General features: G+C 42.6%; 1 protein-coding gene across 10 annotated transcripts in view; it reads right to left on the bottom strand.

Annotated features, from left to right (window-relative positions):
* Positions 1 to 20763, bottom strand: part of LOC132887154 (NLR family CARD domain-containing protein 3-like) — a 143915-nt gene that overhangs the window by 7133 nt on the left and 116019 nt on the right. For 5 of the 10 annotated variants that reach the window (XM_060922602.1, XM_060922603.1, XM_060922604.1 and 2 more), the window contains 6 exons: positions 13060 to 13176; positions 10997 to 11051; positions 10638 to 10842; positions 8625 to 10395; positions 3946 to 4119; positions 3637 to 3813 (listed from right to left, as the gene is read on the bottom strand). In XM_060922602.1, coding sequence (XP_060778585.1) covers positions 3637 to 3813; positions 3946 to 4119; positions 8625 to 10395; positions 10638 to 10842; positions 10997 to 11051; positions 13060 to 13176 — 2499 coding nt within the window. Of the gene's footprint in view, positions 1 to 3636; positions 3814 to 3945; positions 4120 to 8624; positions 10396 to 10637; positions 10843 to 10996; positions 11052 to 13059; positions 13177 to 17571; positions 17683 to 18023; positions 18196 to 20763 lie in introns of all 10 variants that reach the window. The other 5 variants (XM_060922598.1, XM_060922607.1, XM_060922599.1 and 2 more) reach the window with 2 other exon arrangements.

The raw sequence follows: 20763 nt of genomic DNA, 5'->3' as shown, positions 1-20763 counted from the left end.
TCTAAACGGACTTGGGTGTTGGTTGATTCTTTTTCTTATTTCCCATGCTTGAAAGGGTATGATCCTGCTCATCGTGTACTTTTTTTTGATGGAGTAGGTGAAATAGTGCTGCAAATGGCGTTTCAACGCAGACATGTGTAAACGACAGTTGAATGCTATTTTCAAGATGAAGGAAGAGTTGCGTGATGCTTTGAAATATCTCTTAATGCTAGTGTTGCCACACGTCCAGGTTTTTCCGGGATTGTCCCGGTTTTTTGTGGAAAATGGAAAATGTCCAGGAAAATGGAATAACCTTCCCGGGACACGTTTTGTCCCGGTTTTTTACTTCCTCACATTATCCCCATTGAAATAAACACAAATCATTAATGTTTCTCGCAGCCACTTAACATATTAATAGTTTTCACGTAAGCGGGCATATTGTAGGCAGCTGCTTGTGTGGCCTCACCGAATGTTTGCACACGCAGCCAGTCGCCGTTGCTAGGTGATCGTGGTCAATACAACGGCGGCCGCGCGAAATCAAAGATACTGGAATACCGTAATACTAAACAATAGGTGAGAGTTCCCTTGGTCGGTGCGCGAGTAGGCTGGCTGTCTACTTCCTATGTTCTGATTCTGATAAAGGCTGGTTCTAAAGCCAGGGCCAATTTCATCAATAAATGAATCATTAAATAAATCATTAAATATATCAAAAAAGAATGCCTGAACACTGGCGTGAGAAATGAATAAATCAGTTGTCCCAATAACATAGCACCTCTCTCTTGTGATTAAAACAAAGGATTAGGGCTATTTGGTATGATACGGTAGTCTAACTTTTAAAGTTCAGTTCTCCAGAGAAAAGGCTAAAACAACAACGAAGCAGACTGAGAGAAATTATATTGATTATATTTGTATTATTTTGATTTGGAAACGGAATGGGAGGAGAGACTCTTCAGGGGGCTGTTAGCCTACTATTAAATATTTGTTTAAAAAAAATTGGCGTCCAAATAAGATCATTCCTATATGAACTTATTTTTTGTAATAATATTTGTGGTAGTGCCCATTTAAGGGTTAAGAAGACAAAATTAATTTTAACTAAACGCCTAACTGCACCAGTTGAACTGTTTTATTTTTAAACGTGAACATTCACATAAGGCATAAGGCATCGTAGATGTGCGTGTCCGCAGCCCTCAACCCCCGCGCTCGTACGTGCGCGCAGGCGCGGCCGCCGACCGATGTGTCCCGGTTTTTTACAACTCAGATGTGGCAACCCTACTTAATGCACAAAATTCGCTTTGCTGCTTAATCCATACCACAATGCACACAATTCGCTATGCTGCTTTTAAATAGTACATTTGAGGCATAGGCGCACGTTACACAGTAGGCCGAAACAAAATATTATTTTTTTCTCGGTAATACCGTATACCCCGGGAAAACACAGAGACAGTTTAAAGGTATCAAAATTTGGATACCGCCCAACCCTACCGGGAACTTTTTCTATTTCACATGGAACAGAAACGAAACCAGAAACTTTATTATTTTTTATGTTCCGGAACAGAAACACTTATTAAAAATAATGGTAACCGGTTAATACCGGTTTTTATTTCGTTCCTCAAAGTTTCCGTAGCCTACAAATAAAAAAAGTCATTCTTCTCCTGCGCAAGTTTCTATGACCCGCTGGGGTTCACTTCCTGTGTGACGTTTGCTGACTGAATGGAGAGAGTGGGAGGGTGGACTACTATCACGTCTCCACATCTTAAATAAGAGGTAAATATTGCAGTCTATCGTTATTCAAAAACGTCAGTTTCAAACACGATATCAATATATTTGTCCACGTTAATGAGAGGCTCGCGAACATTAAATGACGTTAACCTCTGTTAGCCTATCAATGCATAGGGCCTGACTAGCCTTTGGTAACACACTAAACAAATTATCTTTCATTTTTGGCACTTTTTCTGTTTGTGTAGATGGGAAGACATACTGAGAATCCAAATCGCCAACATTTGAAATAATAGTTTTGAATTATTTCTTGTCTTATTTAATGAAGGTTGTAATAGAATTAGCCTACATTTGGCTTAAGCTGGATGAGACAGAGACATAATTTTATAGCCATTTGTTAAACAGCTGACAGGGAACGTAATTAACCGTTCCGGGAACGAAATTTTTTTGTTCTAACCGGTTCGGGAACATCTATTTAATGGTGGAACCCAAAACCGGAAACGTTAAAATTCCGTTTCTGTTCGGAACGAACGAATAGGAAAAAAATTCTGGTTCAAAGCCCTGATATACACCTTACAAAACAGAGGAGATTTGCCTCGTTCTCAATATCAGTGGATTCGTCCATTTGCAGAGAGAAAAAGTGACTTTGACGTAAACGTGTCACCAGCTGCTCTTGGACATTTTCAGCCATGGATGTTCTGCGCTGCTGGACAGTGTCATTGGACAGAGGTACCCTGTTCATTTCATCACTTGCTTTCCCCCCAAGCATTATGTTAGCCATAACCTTTGCAGCTGGCTGAACTAAAGTCTCACCTATTGAATGAGGTTTGCCTGCTTTCGCGATCAGCAGGGAGACCCTGTATGAAGCTGCTGGAGCTTTCACATTTTCCACAGGCACAAAAAACTGTGAGGCTCCCTTTCTCGTGTGATCCTGAAGCTCTTCACATTTTCTCTCAAAAATGCAGTCGGTTTGTTGACGTAATCCTTGTGTTTAGTTTCGAAGTGCCGCTTGAGCTTAGCAGGTTTCATTGCCTCGTTGGCCAATGTTTCGTAGCACAGAACACAATGTGGTTTCGGATCCTCCGCATTCCCAGTCCAAAAAAATCCAAATCTGATGTAGTCGCTGTGGTATTTTCCTTTCGCTTTAGCACTCGATTTTCCATGGTCATGTTGAGCTTCACTACTACTCTGAGGGAGCTCCTGCAGGAAACTATCCTGGGACTCCATATCAGTGCTCACTGAATCATCATGTCTTTGCACTTTGTCCTTGCCTGTGTCAGACGTTTCTTGTGCTTTTCTTTTGACTGACCCGCTCTTCAGTCACCGATCCGTTATCTTTTTGACAGTTTGATGCGAAATCTAACTTGGTTACTTGAAGTTTCTCCGCATTCCACATTCAGAGTTGATGTTGATTATGAAAGTGTAACCTAAACTGACGGAGCTATAGGCAGAGTCACAAAACTGTTGGCTTGCTTAATGTCAGACAAATTCAAATAATAGGCGACTATTTTTTTTTTTTGGCTTTTTTCACCTTTTTATTGGATAGGACAGTGTAGAGACAGGAAATGAGCGGGAGAGAGACGGGGAGGGATCGGGAAATGATCTCGGGTCGGAATCAAACCCGGATCCCCGGATTTATGGTATGGCGCCTTATCCACCTGAGCCACGACGCCCCCCCAATAGGTGACGATTTGAATTTACAGAGGACTGAATTCAATATACAAAACAACTCATCTGTGAGACTCAGAACTTTGCTTTTGGAGTCACATCGGCGATTTGAGAAACACTGATAAAACGTGATATTTTACATCAACTCGTGGAGCAGCAGGGGGGTCGCTCATGGAGCACACTTTGAGAAACAGTGGTTGAGTTCACTGTGAACAAGATGGAACATGAAACGTGTGTGTGTGTGTGTGTGTATAGAGACGGTCAGTAACTCACTGTAGTGTCTCCAGTGTACAGTGTGGATCCTTCAGTAGATCAGAGAGCAGCTTCACTCCTGATTCTCCTGGATTATTGCAGTTCAGATTCAGTTCTCTCAGGTGTGATGAGGGATTTGACCTCAGAGCTGAAACCAGAGCAGCACAACCTTCACCTGTAATCCTGCAGTCAGACAACCTGTAGAGAGAAACATCTCACAGTTACAGCATAAATCACTCAGCTTTACTACACAACACACACAATCTTTATATACAGTACACTTACTGTGTGTGTGTGTGTGTGTGTGTGTGTGTGTGTGTGTGTGTGTACCTCAGTGTCTCCAGTGTACAGTGTGGATTCTCCAGTCCAGCAGAGAGCAGCTTCACTCCTGAATCCTGCAGGTTATTGGTACTCAGGTTCAGTTCTCTCAGTCTGGAGGAGTTTGAGCTGAGAACTGAGGACAGAACTCTACAGCTTTCCTCTGTCAGATTACACTCACACAGACTGGAAGAGAAATGATGAAATATCAGAACACTGATCTCAAACACACAAACACAGCCATAATCCTGCTAAACTTTACCATGGAACAGAAATGTGAGTGTGTTTCTCTCACACACAGAAATCAGAGGACAGGACGCCACATCAGCACATTTACAGGAGCAGCGACGTCTTTCTGCACTCCACAATCTCTCAGCTACAATTTATTATCACACCATTAGCTCATGGACAGAACACACACGTGTGAGAGCGAGCAGCCGACAAACACTCCACTCTGATCTGTGTTCAAGTTTCTACAAACTAAACACACTCAGTACACACACTCTCTCTCTCACACACACGCACACAGTACTCTCTTTCTCTCACACACACGAGAGTGTGTGTGCCAATAAACGTGTCAAATACATGTTGGTGTGGCTATGAATGTGTTGGTGCAAGTGTCAGTAAAATGCGGGCTCATGTCAATGTTAAAGGAGAACTGAAGTCATTTTTAAACTTGCTTTATTTCTTAATTAACGTGTTATTCAATTACGTTTTCAGTTTTAGTAACCTTATATCATGAATCATATTGGCAACTAATTGCAATTAAATATTATACTTATCGGCCTATTCGGTTTTTAGCCGTGTTGAGTTTAGTTTGTTTGGTCCACGGCAGGCGTCGCTTATCCGCGCGATCTTCACGAGACTTGTGCGAGACTTCGAAACGTGAAGTGTCAGCCAGGTGTCAGTGCCGCCATTTTGAAAACTGTTTTCCAAACGAAATATCGCACAAAAACAAGTTTAAATGACGATTACTGCCTACTTTTTTCAAACTTTCCTGATTGCTATCAAAACAAACAAAACTTCCGGCTTGATTACATCAGCGTTCGAAAGAGTGCGCGCGTCTTTTTTTTCAGTCGCACTGAAAGAAATCAAATTAAAAGTCAGCAAAGAAGAAAGTATTCAGCCTTGATTTAAAAGAACTGAAAGCTGCAGGTACTTTGTATTGATTAAATGTGGGAAATACACTCAGTATAATATGGATTTATCACAAAAACACATGCATGCATTTATTATTTTGAAACCCACCAGCCGACTGATCTGGCACGTTTTAATTGTGCGACAATAATGATGTAAAGACCAGCACGACGGACTAGTGTCCAAAAGAGTTTTTTCAATTTAACAATGAGCTCACTATATAGTCCTCTATATAGTAATTCCCTATATAGGCAGTAGGTAGTAGTGAATGAGTGAGCGATTTTGGACACAGGGAACATTGGCAGATGTTGGTTCACTTTGATATCCACTGTACGTTTTACTTCCGTCCTACGATATCTCACACAGGTCTCAGCGAATGTCGTTTACGGCCATTGCTTTGACATATGGACTGATATATTACAGAGCATATTTCAAACACTCCTAACTTGCGATAGCAGTGACAAAATAGTGATCAAAAATGCATTCCTACATTTAATAAAATGACATAAATAGTATTTTGATGATTAAAAAAAAAATTTGCCTTCAGTTCTCCTTTAAAGCTACAGCATGCAACTTCTATTGACCCCTAGAGGAATTCTACATAATTACAAAAACCCTACCGGCGCTTCCACGTCGTGTCTGGCAGTATAGGCTGCGGTCACACGCACACATAGACAAATTAACTTAAAAGGTAGAATAAATGGTTCTCAAGAACAATTGTGCAATACACTTTTTGTCAAACTCAGTAAATATCTCCTCATGGTCCGCCAGCTGTCTGATCTGTGTGTGCACTGAAAAAGAATCCAGTGTTCATACACAACCATGGTTCTGTAACTGGGCAACAAAGTGGCTCGGACCGAGCCTCACAACATTATTTCAGCCAATCAGCAGGTGCGTTCACAGTGTGTTCTCATGGAACAGATAATGCTTCCATTTTATTAAATGTTTATATAATGTTCTGCTGTAGTTACTTGTTCTTGTCTTTAAATTTACCTTCATTCTAACTTTCACCTTACCTAGATCTACAGTGTCACTATTTTATGTTTATCCTTTTCTTGATAGGGCTTGGTGAAAAGTTTGATTTACCTAACTTTGGTTTACCTACCTTTTGTTTGTTTTGGACAGAGCATGGATCAAAACACCATCAGTGAGGCCACTGAAGACACCACCATTGGGATTTATGTTCTTAAATAACATGCTTCAAGTGATGAAGCAGAGGACATTGGCATTGTTCTTGAAGGCATCAAGGTGTTACAAGATAATGGGCGGCACGGTGGTGTAGTGGTTAGCGCTGTCGCCTCACAATAAGAAGGTTCCGGGTTGGAACCCAGCGGCTGGCGAGGGCCTTTCTGTGTGGAGTTTGCATGTTCTCCCTGTGTCTGCATGGGTTTCCTCCGGGTGCTCCGGTTTCCCCCACAATCCAAAGACATGCAGTTAGGTTGATGTGGGGCGGCCTTGGGCCCTTGAGCAAGGTACCTAACCCCTGACTGCTCCCTGGGCGCTCTGGTGTGGCTGCCCACTGCTCTGGGTGTGTGTGTGCGCGTGTGTTCACTGCTTCAGATAGGTTAAATGCAGAGAATGAATTTCACTGTGCTTGAAGTGTGCATGTGATGAATAAAGGTTTCTACTTGATAATGTAGCATTAGCTGTTGCTATGCTGTTTGGACTGATGTATGCACTGAACCTCAGCGACCCTGCTGACCTCCGCTACACTTTTGAGGTCATCTAAAAGATTAGGATGGAACTGGATGGAGGTGAACTTTCCAACAAAGCACTTGCTCAGAAAAACAGGCTCTCAGTCAACGGCTCAGACTGATTTCTGTTGTGTATCCACTTTTGTGTGTGTGTGTTTATTTCTCAGTGATGAGTTGATGCAGGGTTGATTACTTTTTGTTTGTAAATCCACTTTGATTTGTCAAAGTTGTCAGCTGTATAAAATGGTGTTCACAGGGTTAACCCTCATGGTCTCATCTCATTATCTCTAGCCGCTTTATCCTGTTCTACAGGGTCGCAGGCAAGCTGGAGCCTATCCCAGCTGACTACGGGTGAAAGGCGGGGTACACCCTGGACAAGTCACCAGGTCATCACAGGGCTGACACATAGACACAGACAACCATTCACACTCACATTCACACCTACGGTCAATTTAGAGTCACCAGTTAACCTAACCTGCATGTCTTTGGACTGTGGGGGAAACCGGAGCACCCGGAGGAAACCCACACAGACACAGGGAGAACATGCAAACTCCCCACAGAAAGGCTCTCACCGGCCACGGGGCTCGAACCCGGACCTTCTTGCTGTGAGGCGACAGCGCTAACCACTACACCACCGTGCCGTCCTTTTAAGTTCCATAATACCTTTAAATAATATTAGTATTAACAAATCAAGTTAGTTACATTTAAAAATCTGGTATCCTGAACATGATATCACTTTAACATTACTCTTAATTGGCATTGCAATCAATTAAAAAAAGTTAAATCAACTTGATTCTTTTAAATAGTCTAACATGATTGAAATATTTTGGTTTAACAAGTAATAATTCCATCCATCCATTATCTGTAGCCGCTTATCCTGTCCTACAGGGTCGCAGGCAAGCTGGAGCCTATCCCTGCTAACTATGGGGGAGAGGCGGGGTACACCCTGGACAAGTCGCCAGGTCATCGCAGGGCTGACACACATAGACACAGACAACCATTCACACTCACATTCACAGCTACGGTCAATTTAGAGCCACCAATTAACCTAACCTGCATGTCTTTGGACTGTGGGGGAAACCAGAGCACCCGGAGGAAACCCACGCGGACATGGGTAGAACATGCAAACTCCACACAGAAAGGCCCTTGTCAGCCGCTGAGCTCGAACCCAGGACCTTCTTGCTGTGAGGTGACAGTGCTAAACACTACACCACCGTGCCGCCCCACAAGTAATAATTCATTGAGAAAAAGAAGGAAATTATGTCAGTCATGCACATTCTGATCACGTGGGACCGACGTACACATTAAAATCAAGTAAATCCAAAGGATTTTTTTTCAGTGCAGTGTGTTACTGTCATTTGGTTTGGTTAGTTTCACACTGTACTAGTTTTCCAGAGCATCAAACTGTTTGTCCATGAGGGAGTTCTCTGATTGGTCAGGAGTTTGTCAGGGTGGGGTTTGATGGACACTTCTTATTGGGCTTGTTTTACTGCTGGAGGTCAAGATTTTGGGAAAAATATGATGTCATTATTTGAACTGAACACAAAGTTGTTTGTTGAGTTTCAAACAGACAGTAAAACAGTTGGTGTGTATCATTCTCTGCTCACACACACACCTCTGATTTCTGGGGGTTTGGAGTGGACCTGAGTACAGGTGGTGTGTTCACGTGTGTCAAAAGGTTGGTTTAATAACCTGTTAGTGTAACAAGTGAAACCATCTCCTGTAAAAGTACCAGAGGTTTGTTTAAAGAAGATTAGAGTCACTATTAACAAGCATTAATCGAAACACTGCAGTTCAGTGTGACATTAAAATAACAAACCATGCAGTAATACATTTATAAATAAAAATAAAAACACTCACTCAGCTTTTCTGGAGGCTTTGACCACTGGCAGCAGCTTCAGAAGACATTTCTCTGATGGGTAATATTTCCTCAAATTAAACTCATCCAGCTCCTGTTCTGAGTTCAGTAACACAAACACCAGAGCTGACCACTGAGCAGGAGAGAGTCTGACTCCACTGAGACGACTGAAATCATCTCTGTTCAGGTAACGTTGTACTTCCTGCACTAGAGAATGATCATTCAGTTCATTCAGACAGTGGAACAGATTGATGGATTTCTCTGGAGATGGATTCTCCCTGATCTTCTCCTTGATGTACTCGACTGTTTCCTGTTTGCTGCAAGATCTACTTCCTGTCTGGGGCAGTAGGTCTCGTAAGAGAGTCTGACTGGACTCCAGTGAGAGACCCAGAAGGAAGCGGAGAAACAGATCCAGGTGTCCATTCTCACTCTGTAAGGCCTTGTTCACTGCACTCCTGAGGAAATCAGACATGTTTGATTTGGTGAAAAGATCAGACAGATCAGTGGTTTGTTGTTCTGTTAATTTTCTGCTGATGAAGAAGATAAACGTGTATAAAGCAGCCAGAAACTCCTGAACACTCAGATGTACAAAGCTGAACACCTTCCCCAGGTGAAGCCCAAACTCCTCTCTGAAGATTTGGGTACACACTCCTGAGTACACGGACACTTCTCTCACATCAATGCCACACTCTCTCAGGTCGTCCTCATAGAAGATCAGGTTTCCTTTCTCCAGCTGTTGGAAAGCCAGTTTTCCCAGTGCCAGGATACTCGCTCTGGTCTGCTGAGGATCAGGCTCACATTTCTGATGGTACTTTTGGTCCTTGTGTTTGATCTGAAAGATCAGGAAGTGTGTGAACATTTGAGTCAGAGTCTTGGGGATCTCTCCACTCTCTGCTTCACCCAACATTCTCTCGAGAACAGTGGCTGAGATCCAGCAGAAGACTGGGATGTGGCACATGATGTAGAGGCTTCTTGAAGACTTCAAGTGTGTGATGATTTCATTGGCCAGGCTCTGATCACTGATCCTCTTCCTGAAGTACTCCTCTTTCTGAGGATCACTGAACCCTCGTACCTCTGTTACCTGGTCTACACACTCAGGAGGGATCTGATTGGCTGCTCCTGGTCGAGAGGTTATCCAGAGGAGAGCAGAGGGAAGCAGATTCCCCTTGATGAGGTTTGTCAGCAGCACATCCACTGAGGCCGACTGTGTCACATCACACAATCTCTCATTGTTCTGGAAATTTAGAGGAAGTCGACACTCATCCAGACCATCAAAGATCAACAGGACTTTGTTCATATCACAGTCTATCAAGCGTAATTTTTTCATTTCTGGGAAAAAGTGATGAAGAAGATTCATCAGACTGAGATTTCTCTCCTTCATCAGATTCAGCTCTCTAAAGGGAAGTGGGAACATGAAGGTGACATCCTGATTCGCTTCTCCTTCAGTCCAGTCCAGAATGAACTTCTGCACAGAGACTGTTTTTCCAATTCCAGCAACTCCTTTAGTCAGCACACTTCTGATGGACGTGTCTTTAAAGAGATCATTACATTTGATGGGTGTCTCCGGTGTTGCTGGTCTCCTGGACGCCGTCTCAATCTGTCTCACCTCATGTTCATTATTGACGTCTCCACTCCAACCCTCTGTGATGTACAGCTCTGTGTAGATCTCATTCAGAAGAGCTGAGCTTCCATGCTGTGAGATTCCTTCCTTAACTCTTTTAAACTTCTCTCTCAGGTTGGATTTCAGCTTTTGCCGATACACAGAGACGTGTTCTGAGAAACAAAGTAATAACATCTTTTAATGCAAAATCACTGAGAACAATATAAATTAAATATTGATGTGCATTCCTGATTAATGTATAGAATTTAGAAGGAAAATATATACATTGTACAATAAAACTAATTTCAGAGTTCTCATCTCACTGATTTATTCAGCTTGATAAATTTAATATGATGTATTTAAATATGAACCAAACTGAAGTAGATAAAATAAAGTCATGACTCAGAGCTCTTACTGTAGTGCAGTGTGTGAGCGAGATCTGTGTGGTTCATGTTCTTCAGGAAGTGCAGTGTGATCTTCAGCACTCCCTCTCTGACACTGCTCTGATCCTCCTCATCCTCCACCTCCCTCTCAGAGCATGCTGGGAAATCTGGACTCAGGAGCTTCTTAAACCTCTTCAGCTCCTTCTGGATCACACTGATGACTTTGTGTTCCAGCTCCTGGTGAGAAACACACAGGAACAGACCCCAATATTATAATGTTACACAGTGAGAGAGGATTTATTTCAGGAAAAGAAGAAAAGTCAGTTAGAACTGAAATTGTGTCTGATTACCCATAATGCTGCTGTATGTGGATAAAACTGTACACACACACCTTGAATATGGACTCCAGATGATTTCTGCTGATGTTTGATTTCTTCTTTTGTGGTCTGTGAACAAACAAAACACATGCTGGAATATGGACTATATGTATCATAGCTGTACAACACACACTCATAAATACAGAGACAGATATTTAACACTCTCCTCTTAACACAATACACTGAGTTCAGGATTTCCTCACTGACACACACACATTTAGAAACAAATGAATGAATGTTTGAATGAATGAATGTAATATTGATATAGTGCAGGGCTTTTCAAAGTGTGGGGCGCGCCTCCCCTGGGGGGCGCCAGAGTTCTTCAGGGGGGGCGCAACGTGAGAAAACATAAACCAGAATAAGTTACTATTGCGGACATTTAGCGAACTTCAGCTAGCCTTTGCCAGAGACAAAATGGATCGATTTTTAGTACCTAAAGCTACAGTGAGTGAGGAGACAGAGTCTGGGCCAAGCAAAAAAACAGACCCTCCAGGATTTCGCGATGTTGCGATTTGCAAATTCAACCAATCCCCGCGAATTCAGGGTGGTGTCGCAATTATATCCAATCACCGAACCTTCCCGCAAATTTGACCAATCGTTGGCGTCGTCTTGAGGTGACGTCGACAAACTACATTCCGCCTTACTTCCGTGTATACGTCCAAGAGAAGCAGCATGCGCGAGCAGTGTTGCCAGATTGGGCGGTTTCAAGTGCATTTTGGCAGGTTTTGAACATATTTTGGACTGGAAAACGTCAGCAGTATCTGGCAACACTGCATGTGCGAGTCAGTGTTTATATAGGCTTAAATTCAGTTACTGAAAGTGTGTTATTTTTACAGTGAAGGACTGTGTGCACTTTACATTATTTTTTACTTAATACAAGAAATTAATGGATGCCAACATTTTTGCCAAAATGGTATTTTATTTTCCATTGTTTAGGCAGCTTCAGCATCATACTGTGAGATTCTGTTCAAATTGTTGTTTTTTCTTCTATGAAGCCTGAGCCATTTATTTTATTAGTTTATAATTCTTGTTTAATTTAGTCTTCAGGAGAGACTGCCTGCACACAGTACTAGTATTAATAGTTTTTTTTCTTACATGAAAGCTGAGGCATTTATATTATATTTTAAGGTAACTTCATGTTGTGCTGTGAGGTTATCTACACTTTAACTTTTGAACCAACAGGTGCATTTGGATAAGTAAAGCCTATTTTTCTGCATTTTTGTAGTCCTGGTAATCTTTTATATTGGTAAAGATGTTTATAGGACCATTTCTCAGTGTCTTCGTTTTTTTTAATCAATCTCATCTCATTATCTCTAGCCGCTTTATCCTTCTACAGGGTCGCAGGCAAGCTGGAGCCTATCCCAGCTGACTACGGGCGAAAGGCAGGGTACACCCTGGACAAGTCGCCAGGTCATCACAGGGCTGACACATAGACACAGACAACCATTCACACTCACATTCACACCTACGGTCAATTTAGAGTCACCAGTTAACCTAACCTGCATGTCTTTGGACTGTGGGGGAAACCGGAGCACCCGGAGGAAACCCACGCGGACACGGGGAGAACATACAAACTCCGCACAGAAAGGCCCTCGCCGGCCACGGGGCTCGAACCCGGACCTTCTTGCTGTGAGGCGACAGTGCTAACCACTACACCACCGTACCGCCCCATGTTTAAAATGTGTAAAAAATAAAAATGTGTACAACAACCATTTTTTTTTTTAAATACGAATGGAACATTAAGTATAGCAACAACAAAAATTGTGAGGGGGGCACTGTTGTTTATTTGCTCTCTGGGGGGGGGGCTCACTCTCCCACACTTTGAAAACCCGATATAGTGATTAATGTCCCGGGTGTAAATGTTCTCATGTCGCACCGCAGACCCTCCAGCTCAGGGACTGCAGGCTGAACTGAACTCTTTCAGCAGTTTTCCTTACTGCCAGTCCGAGAGCTGCAGCACTGCACAGTTTAGTGTTTTACTGCTTCAACACCTGATAAAGCTCATGAAGGGCTTCACAATGACACCAGTGAGTTTGATCAGGTGGAACAGTGCTGTGAAACACCTCACTATACTGACCTCAGATCAGCAGGACTGTCTCTGTCTCTGAAGCGAACTGGGTGTTCCATTGACCAGTCACTCTTCATGGACACACAACTGGGTTCTGGTGAGTCTGATCTCTTTCTCTTCATCATTCTACAACACAGATATTATTACAGACACAAATTAAGGGAAGTGTACATGCTAATATATGGAGTGGATATGGATGACTGTATATCGAGTTTGAATTCACAAAACCTCTTAGTCTTAATTAAATTTTTGAGTAATAAGTAACAAATTAAATCACATAGACAAATAAAAGACAAGGCTGAGCATTTCAACCAAACATATTATAAAATGCTTAAAATACTCAGACATTCGTCATTAAAAACAGACGTTAAAAATAGCCTGAATGAGGTTGGAGCTCAGACCGGCCAAGACACCCATAAAATCCTAAGTATGACAGTTGACACCAACATCTTGACAACTTTTATGCACACCCACCTGGGGAATACTGTATGTGAGTTTGATTGAAATCCGATCGATCCTGTAGGAGGAGTAATGATTTTTGTAAATTGTGGACGGATGATGATGGACGGACGACGTGTGATTGCACGTCATCCGGCCTGGCCTGAGGCCCGAGGAGCTAAAAACAGGTTAAAACTTGCACGCAAAAAACTTGATACACACAAAAATTCCTTGTACTGTTTACAAATACATTTCCAGGGTTCTTTTGTGTCTCAACTCCTGCTTCAAACTGAATCAGTGTTTGGCAGCTGTCCAATCATTTCATGGAGAAACACAAGAGTCATTCTATCATTCAGGACACATTCCATGTACTTTGATGATAATTATATTTATTCTAACTATTTTCTTCAAAATATCAGATTTTATCAATTAATGGAAAGAATGTTATCACACAAATATTAGAAGAAGAAACCTTTATTTGTCACATGCACACTTCAAGCACAGTGAAATTCATCCTCTGCATTTAACCCATCTGAAGCAGTGAACACACACGCACACACCCAGAGCAGCGGGCAGCCACACCAGAGCGCCCGGGGAGCAGTCACAGGGGTTTGCTACCTTGCTCAAGGCCGCCCCCCGTCAACCTAACTGCATGTCTTTGGATTGTGGGGGAAACTGGTGCACCTGGAGGAAACCCACGCAGACACAGGGAGAACATGCAAACTCCACACAGAAAGGCCCTCGCTGGCCGCTGGGTTCGAACCCAGAACCTTCTTGCTGTGAGGTAACCGTGCTAACCACTACACCACCGTGCTGCCCATTTTATCTCTCATTTGCTTCATTACACTTGAAATTTGTCATGATGTTCCTAAATTGACCGTTTTTGCTCCATCTGTGTTTCAGTTGAGGGAGTCTTATTTTCACAATAATGAATGAAGACCATTAAAGTCAACAACAACTGTTTTATTTCTTTCAAAAGTCTAAATACTAAAGAAAATATTATTTAAATTGATTTTCTCATTTAAATAATTTAAATATCTTTATTTATTAATGTCTGTGAAACCGGGCGACACGGTGGTTTAGTGGTTAGCGCTGTCGCCTCACAGCAAGAAGGTCCGGGTTCGAGCCCCGTGGCCAGCGAGGGCCTTTGTGTGTGGAGTTTGCATGTTCTCCCCGTGTCCGCGTGGGTTTCCTCCGGGTGCTCCGGTTTCCCCTACAGTCCTAAGACATGCAGGTTACAGTAGGTTAACTGGTGACTCTAAATTGACCGTAGGTGTGAATGTGAGTGTGAATGGTTGTCTGTGTCTATGTGTCAGCCTTGTGATGACCTGGCGACTTGTCCAGGGTGTGCCCCACCTTTCGCCCGTAGTCAGCTGGGATAAGCTCCAGCTTGCGTGCAACCCTGTAGAACAGGATAAAGCGGCTAGAGATGATATGAGTCCGTGAAAGCTCTGTTACTACTCTGTTACAACTCTGTTACTCCCCCCTGCAACTCAAACATGGTTTGTCCCAAAACCATGTGACCACCATCACATGCTGTCATTTCCCTCTGTAGCAGACATGTTGAACACACTGTGGACAGAGTCCTCTCATTTTCCCCACAGTAGTTTCTCTGTAATAGCATGTTGTAAATTATATTAAGTATATTCATTGACCATCATTAATCTGGTCACCATACGGCAGATGGATGTTTAGGTGAAGAAAGGATTTTATTCAGGTAAACAGGCAAAGGTCAGGTGATAATTAGAGAAGTCTAGGCAAGAATAAAAAAACCCAGAATATCAGAAGAACTAAATACAAGGCTTGGTAAAGTCAGGAATGACACACTGAGTGTTTCCTTTGCACTGATCTGTTGAAATAGTGCACTGTGGTAATCGTGAACAGGAGAATGAAATCAGTAATCAGGTGACTGAGCAGTGAGGTGTGTGCTGGGTGCTGTAGTCCATGGCGACCATGTTTGAAGACCGCTGTGTTAGGACTAGGACTGTTTTGGCCTCTAGAGGCCGCTGTTATTTCCTTTTTGTGTCATGTTTATTTTGGCCTCTAGAGGCCACCACTGTTCCTGTGTTTTGTGTGTGTTAATTGCCTGTTTAGTCCTGATTATCTTCACCTGTGTTCTATTTAGTTTGTGTATTTATACCCCCTGAGTTCAGTCCTCTTGTCACGGAGTCTTTGTGCTGTTATGTTTATCTCCAGTTTCCTCTGTACTGTGTTCTTTGTTTTGCACTTTGCTTTTCTTTTGGATTTAGTAGTGACTGTGTTTTTGGATCTTCTGAGCTTTTGCATTTTTGCATTTTCTTTTTTGGATTTTGAACTTTTGGATATTTTATTTTTCCCTTTGTCTTCCCAGTGTTGGATTATACTTTTTTTTTTTTTTGCCCTGGATTGTATATAGTGTATATAGTATAAATAAACCTTTTGATACTTTTTCTACTCACGCCTCTGCATTTGAGTCATCCCCCTGGTGGCTTAGTGGGGGTTTGCTGGATTATCACACCAATGAACCAGGTTCGAATCCCAGCAAAACCCTAACAGAAAGACTCCGTCATGACCGACTCAGCAGAGGCTGCTTCAACTGTCTACCCGGCCAACCTTCAGGGAATTTTATGGCAGCTTTGACACGCTTCGGAGCGACCATGGACGCTCATGGATGGACGCTCATGGATGTACGCTCACCAGCCAACGTGAGGCCCTTGCTCGCCACGAGGAACTGCTTCAGCAAATTGGGAAAACCCTGGCACAGCTGACATCTCTGCCTGCATCTCCTCATCCTGATCCAGCTCCCACTCCAGTGCCTCCTGCCATGCTGCCTTCACCTCGCGAACCCAGCCTTCCTGCACCACAGAGGTATGACGGCAAGCACGGTGAGTGCCGAGAGTTCCTTACCCAGTGTCAACTCACCTTTGAGCTTCAGCCTACCACCTACACTACGGATCGCCGCAAGATTGCCTTTGTGATCACCTTATTAGCTGGTAAGGCGCGAGCCTGGGCTACTGCTATCTGGCAAAGACAGGGACCTGAGTGCCTTGATTTCCAGCTGTTTTCTGAAGAGATGCTTCGGGTCTTCGATCAGGCGGACATCAGTACCGACGCAGCCCGAAAGCTCATGTCCATCCGGCAAGGAGATAAACATAACAGCACAAAGACTCCGTGACAAGAGGACTGAACTCAGGGGGTATAAATACACAAACTAAATAGAACACAGGTGAAGATAATCAGGACTAAACACGCAATTAACACAAAACACAGGAACAGTGGCGGCCTCTAGAGGCCAAAATAAACATGACACGAAAAGGAAATAACAGCGGCCTCTAGAGGCCAAAACAGTCCTAGTCCTAACACGCTGTGAATCATGGGAAGTGGAGTCTTGAGTGCTGGCAGGTGCAGATGGGACAAAAGCTCAATAATGCACAATATCTATTGGTGTTTATTTAACAGTGAGGTCCAGTCCACTAATTGGACAAGCAGTGTTGGACTGAACAGCAGCAAGGCAAGTTTATTTATATAGCGCATTTCATACACAGTGGCAGTTCAATGTGCTTTACAGAGGTAAAGGCAAAACAGTAAACAATAGAAAATAAAATTACATAAAATAAAGGGGGAAGAAGAGAGAAATAAAAATGATAAACAATTATTTTTAATTTTATTAATTAATAAAATTAAGTAAAAGTTCAGTAAAAAACAGCAGAATAAAATGGAATAAAAGTTAAGTTTAAAACATGCAAAGATGATATTTCAGTTAGCAGAAAGCATCTGAAAACAGCTTGGTCTTTAGTCTAGATTTGAAGCTGCCAACAGCAGGAGCATTTTTGATGTCCTCTGGCAGTTGGTTCCATAGCTGTACTGCATAGTAGCTAAAAGCTGCTTCACCACACTTTGTTTTAACAACAGGTTTTACCAGTAAATTTTGCTGCTGCGATCTGGTAGATCTGATTGGGTTAGGCCGCTGCAACATATCAGAGAGGTAATTGGGCCCTGTACCATTTAGAGCAGCAGGACTATGAAAACTAAACTGAGGGAAAATGTGTACATTCTGAAATTTTGTTGGTGAGAAAAGAATGAAAAACACCTCACTATACTGACCTCAGATCAGCAGGTCTGTCTCTGAAGTTATATGGGTGTTCCATTGACCAGTCACTCTTCATGGACACACAGCTGGGTTCTGGTGAGTCTGATCTCTTTCCCTCCATCATTCTACAACACACATTTATTACAGACACAAATTAAGAGAAGTGTACATGCTAATATAATATGGAGTGGATATGGATGACTGTATATCCAGTTTGAATTAACACAGAACCTCTTCAACAATCTCAGTCTAATAAGCAGAAAGTAACAAGACTTCATCATTATCTCTAGCCGCTTTATCCTGTTCTACAGGGTCGCAGGCAAGCTGGAGCCTATCCCAGCTGACTACGGGCGAAAGGCGGGGTACACCCTGGACAAGTCGCCAGGTCATCACAGGGCTGACACATAGACACAGACAACCATTCACACTCGCACCTACGGTCAATTTAGTCACCAGTTAACCTAACCTGCATGTCTTTGGACTGTGGGGGAAACCGGAGGAAACCCACGTGGATGTGAGGAGAACATGCAAACTCCGCACAGAAAAGCCCTCGCTGGCCACGGGGCTCGAACCCGGACCTTCTTGCTGTGAGGTGACAGCGCTAACCACTACACCACCGTGCTGCCGTAACAAGACTTCTGTATAAAAAGAAAACAAAGCCTGATAAAAGCCAGCAATTCAAAACTGAGGAACATTTATGAAAAGTGACATTAAATGCCTTATCTGGTGTCAGATGATCAATCGGTCTCCACTGTGATTAGTTTTAATCTCATGTGTTTATACAGACCCCTCTGAAAACGCTGGAACAGCAAGGGCAATTCGTCTGTTTTTCCTCATTTACTTAAGACTATCCGTCCCAATACTTTTGCTGACTTAACCATTGGGTGGTCTGCCTCCAAAGCAGTCATGTTCTGTTGTCCACCTGGAGGACACTCTGGACTCTTACAGTAATGCTTTTATGGCTGAGGACTACAGTTGACTTGCTAACTTTAGGACTGCAGTTGTCATGAACAGTTTTGCACTCAAGTTCCCATCAATGAAGGTTATTACATCAACGAAACTGTCATGTTAAAACTGTTAATATTATTGTCATGCTGTCTGTTGTTGCCCAAATGAGGATGGGTTCCCTTTTGAGTCTGGTTCCTCTCGAGGTTTCTTCCTCATGTCATCTGAGGGAGTTTTTCCTTGCCACCATCGCCACAGGCTTGCTCATTGGGGATAGATTAGGGATAAAATTAGCTCATGTTTTAAGTAATTCAAATTCTGTAAAGCTGCTTTGCGACAATGTTTATTGTTAAAAGCGCTATACAAATATACTTGACTTGGTGAACACATCTAGATGTAAAGATCAGGAAATGAAGCTGAAATTCTGATCTATCGGCTCATATTCATCTTTTGATCTCAAACCCAAATGTGTTCAGTGTAAAGCAGGAACAAAAGAATTGTTCTTGCTGTTCCAATCGACCCCTTGGGCATGATGTCATGCATCACGTGATAATTCCACCTGGGGGACAAACAGTGTCTTTTGTGTAAGCAAGACTTAATCTGTCTTAAATATGGTTCATTTTTGCACTCTTTGTGGTTGTTCAAACAGAGAAATAGACAAACAGTATTACCGTCTCCCTGCTCTCAAGAAAAATGTTGACAAAGAATTAACTAATTGATCAAATAAAAAGTCTTGACACTGGATTTAAAACTATGTGAAACATTTCTGGACTCCGACTTGGTAGTTGGTTCCAGGCAGTGATGGCGGTAAACCTAAATGAAGAATGGACAAATGACTTTACAGAAGGAACAAAAAGGGACATGGGACCTGAACAGGTATTATGGCGAGTATTCCGACCACTTCTAGAAGATGAGATATCTCAGAGCATTACCATATAACATGTTGTGGATGTGACTGAGTTGTAACTGTTTGACTCGGAGATGGACTGGCAACATGTTGACCTGTTTGAACTCAGTAAACCCTATAGGAGTCCTGGGGGAGGAGCTAAGGATAAAGCCAGTCATTTTGTTTTGTGTGTCACCTGAAGATGATTCTTACAAGTATGGACTTGTCTGGAAAAAGTCTTTACACAAAGAAGGGTTTGTGGCTTTTGTAGTGTGCAAGTGTTCTTCCGTGTGTTTCCTCTTCAGGAAAAAGAAGGTCTGTTCCAACATGGAGCTAACGCTCGCCCACAAATCTGCACCATCACTCCAGTCACTTCATATAAAACTCATCGTGTTATAGTCCTGAAAAGGTTCGTTTTCTCCTGGATACTAAATGGAGCTGCTGAGTTTCACTTTCTGCTCTGGGGGCGGGGGGGAACACACTATGGAGACCAGGGCCTCCTGATCCTCTTCTTTAGGGTTTTATGGCGGTTGGCAACCAACTTAAAGGAGCATTACCACCACCAACTGGGCTGGAGTGTGGAACAGGGAGATATTGGATTAAATAAAAAAAAAAAAAAAAAAACTTATGTCCTCTGGGCTAGCCCAGTTTCTTTGAGAAATCTGAGAACAAAATGATATACATGGCTAGATGCCTTACCCAAGATGCCAGGTAGATTAAAACTGCTGTGTTTCACTGTGCTTAATGACTGACAAAGGTTGCTTCTTTCTTCCTCATACTGTTTGCAGTGAAATAAAACATGCTCTACTGTTTCCAGCTGGCTACAGTAATCACAGTTTCCTGTGTGATGTTTACCTATTTTTAGTGTACCGTTAAGCCCTGTGTGACCAATTCTTAGATGGGTTATCATGCTCTCATCTTTCCTACTTCTACCTTCCAGTCTTCCTTTGTCCACCTGTTTTTGGATGTTGTACAGCTGTCCTTTTCATTATCATCCCAGTATTCCTGCCAGATTGATTTGGCATGATTCTTTATAAGGACCTTAGCCTCCGTCCTACTCACAGGGATTAGTAAATCTACCTCTGTAGGCTTGAGTGTTTGTTTGGCTAACTTGTCCACCTGCTCATTACCCTCAACACCAGCACGTGCCGGTACCCAAAGAAAATGAGTTACTATTCCTACTGCTTCTAGATGGAATAATGTGCTGTATATTTCATTGATGAGGTCGCCCCTGAATGATCTACCTGACTGTATGCTTTGTAGAGCTGAATAACTATCTGAGATGATGACAGTATTGTGAATTTTTTGTTTTCTTTTATCCATTCCAGGGCCAACCAGATCGCTACCAACTCTGTAGTGTAAACAGATAAGTTGC

The sequence above is a fragment of the Neoarius graeffei genome, chromosome 5 (assembly GCF_027579695.1).
Source record: "Neoarius graeffei isolate fNeoGra1 chromosome 5, fNeoGra1.pri, whole genome shotgun sequence".
Classification (NCBI taxonomy): Eukaryota; Metazoa; Chordata; class Actinopteri; order Siluriformes; family Ariidae; genus Neoarius; species Neoarius graeffei.
This window is presented reverse-complemented; position numbering and strand designations above follow the sequence as displayed.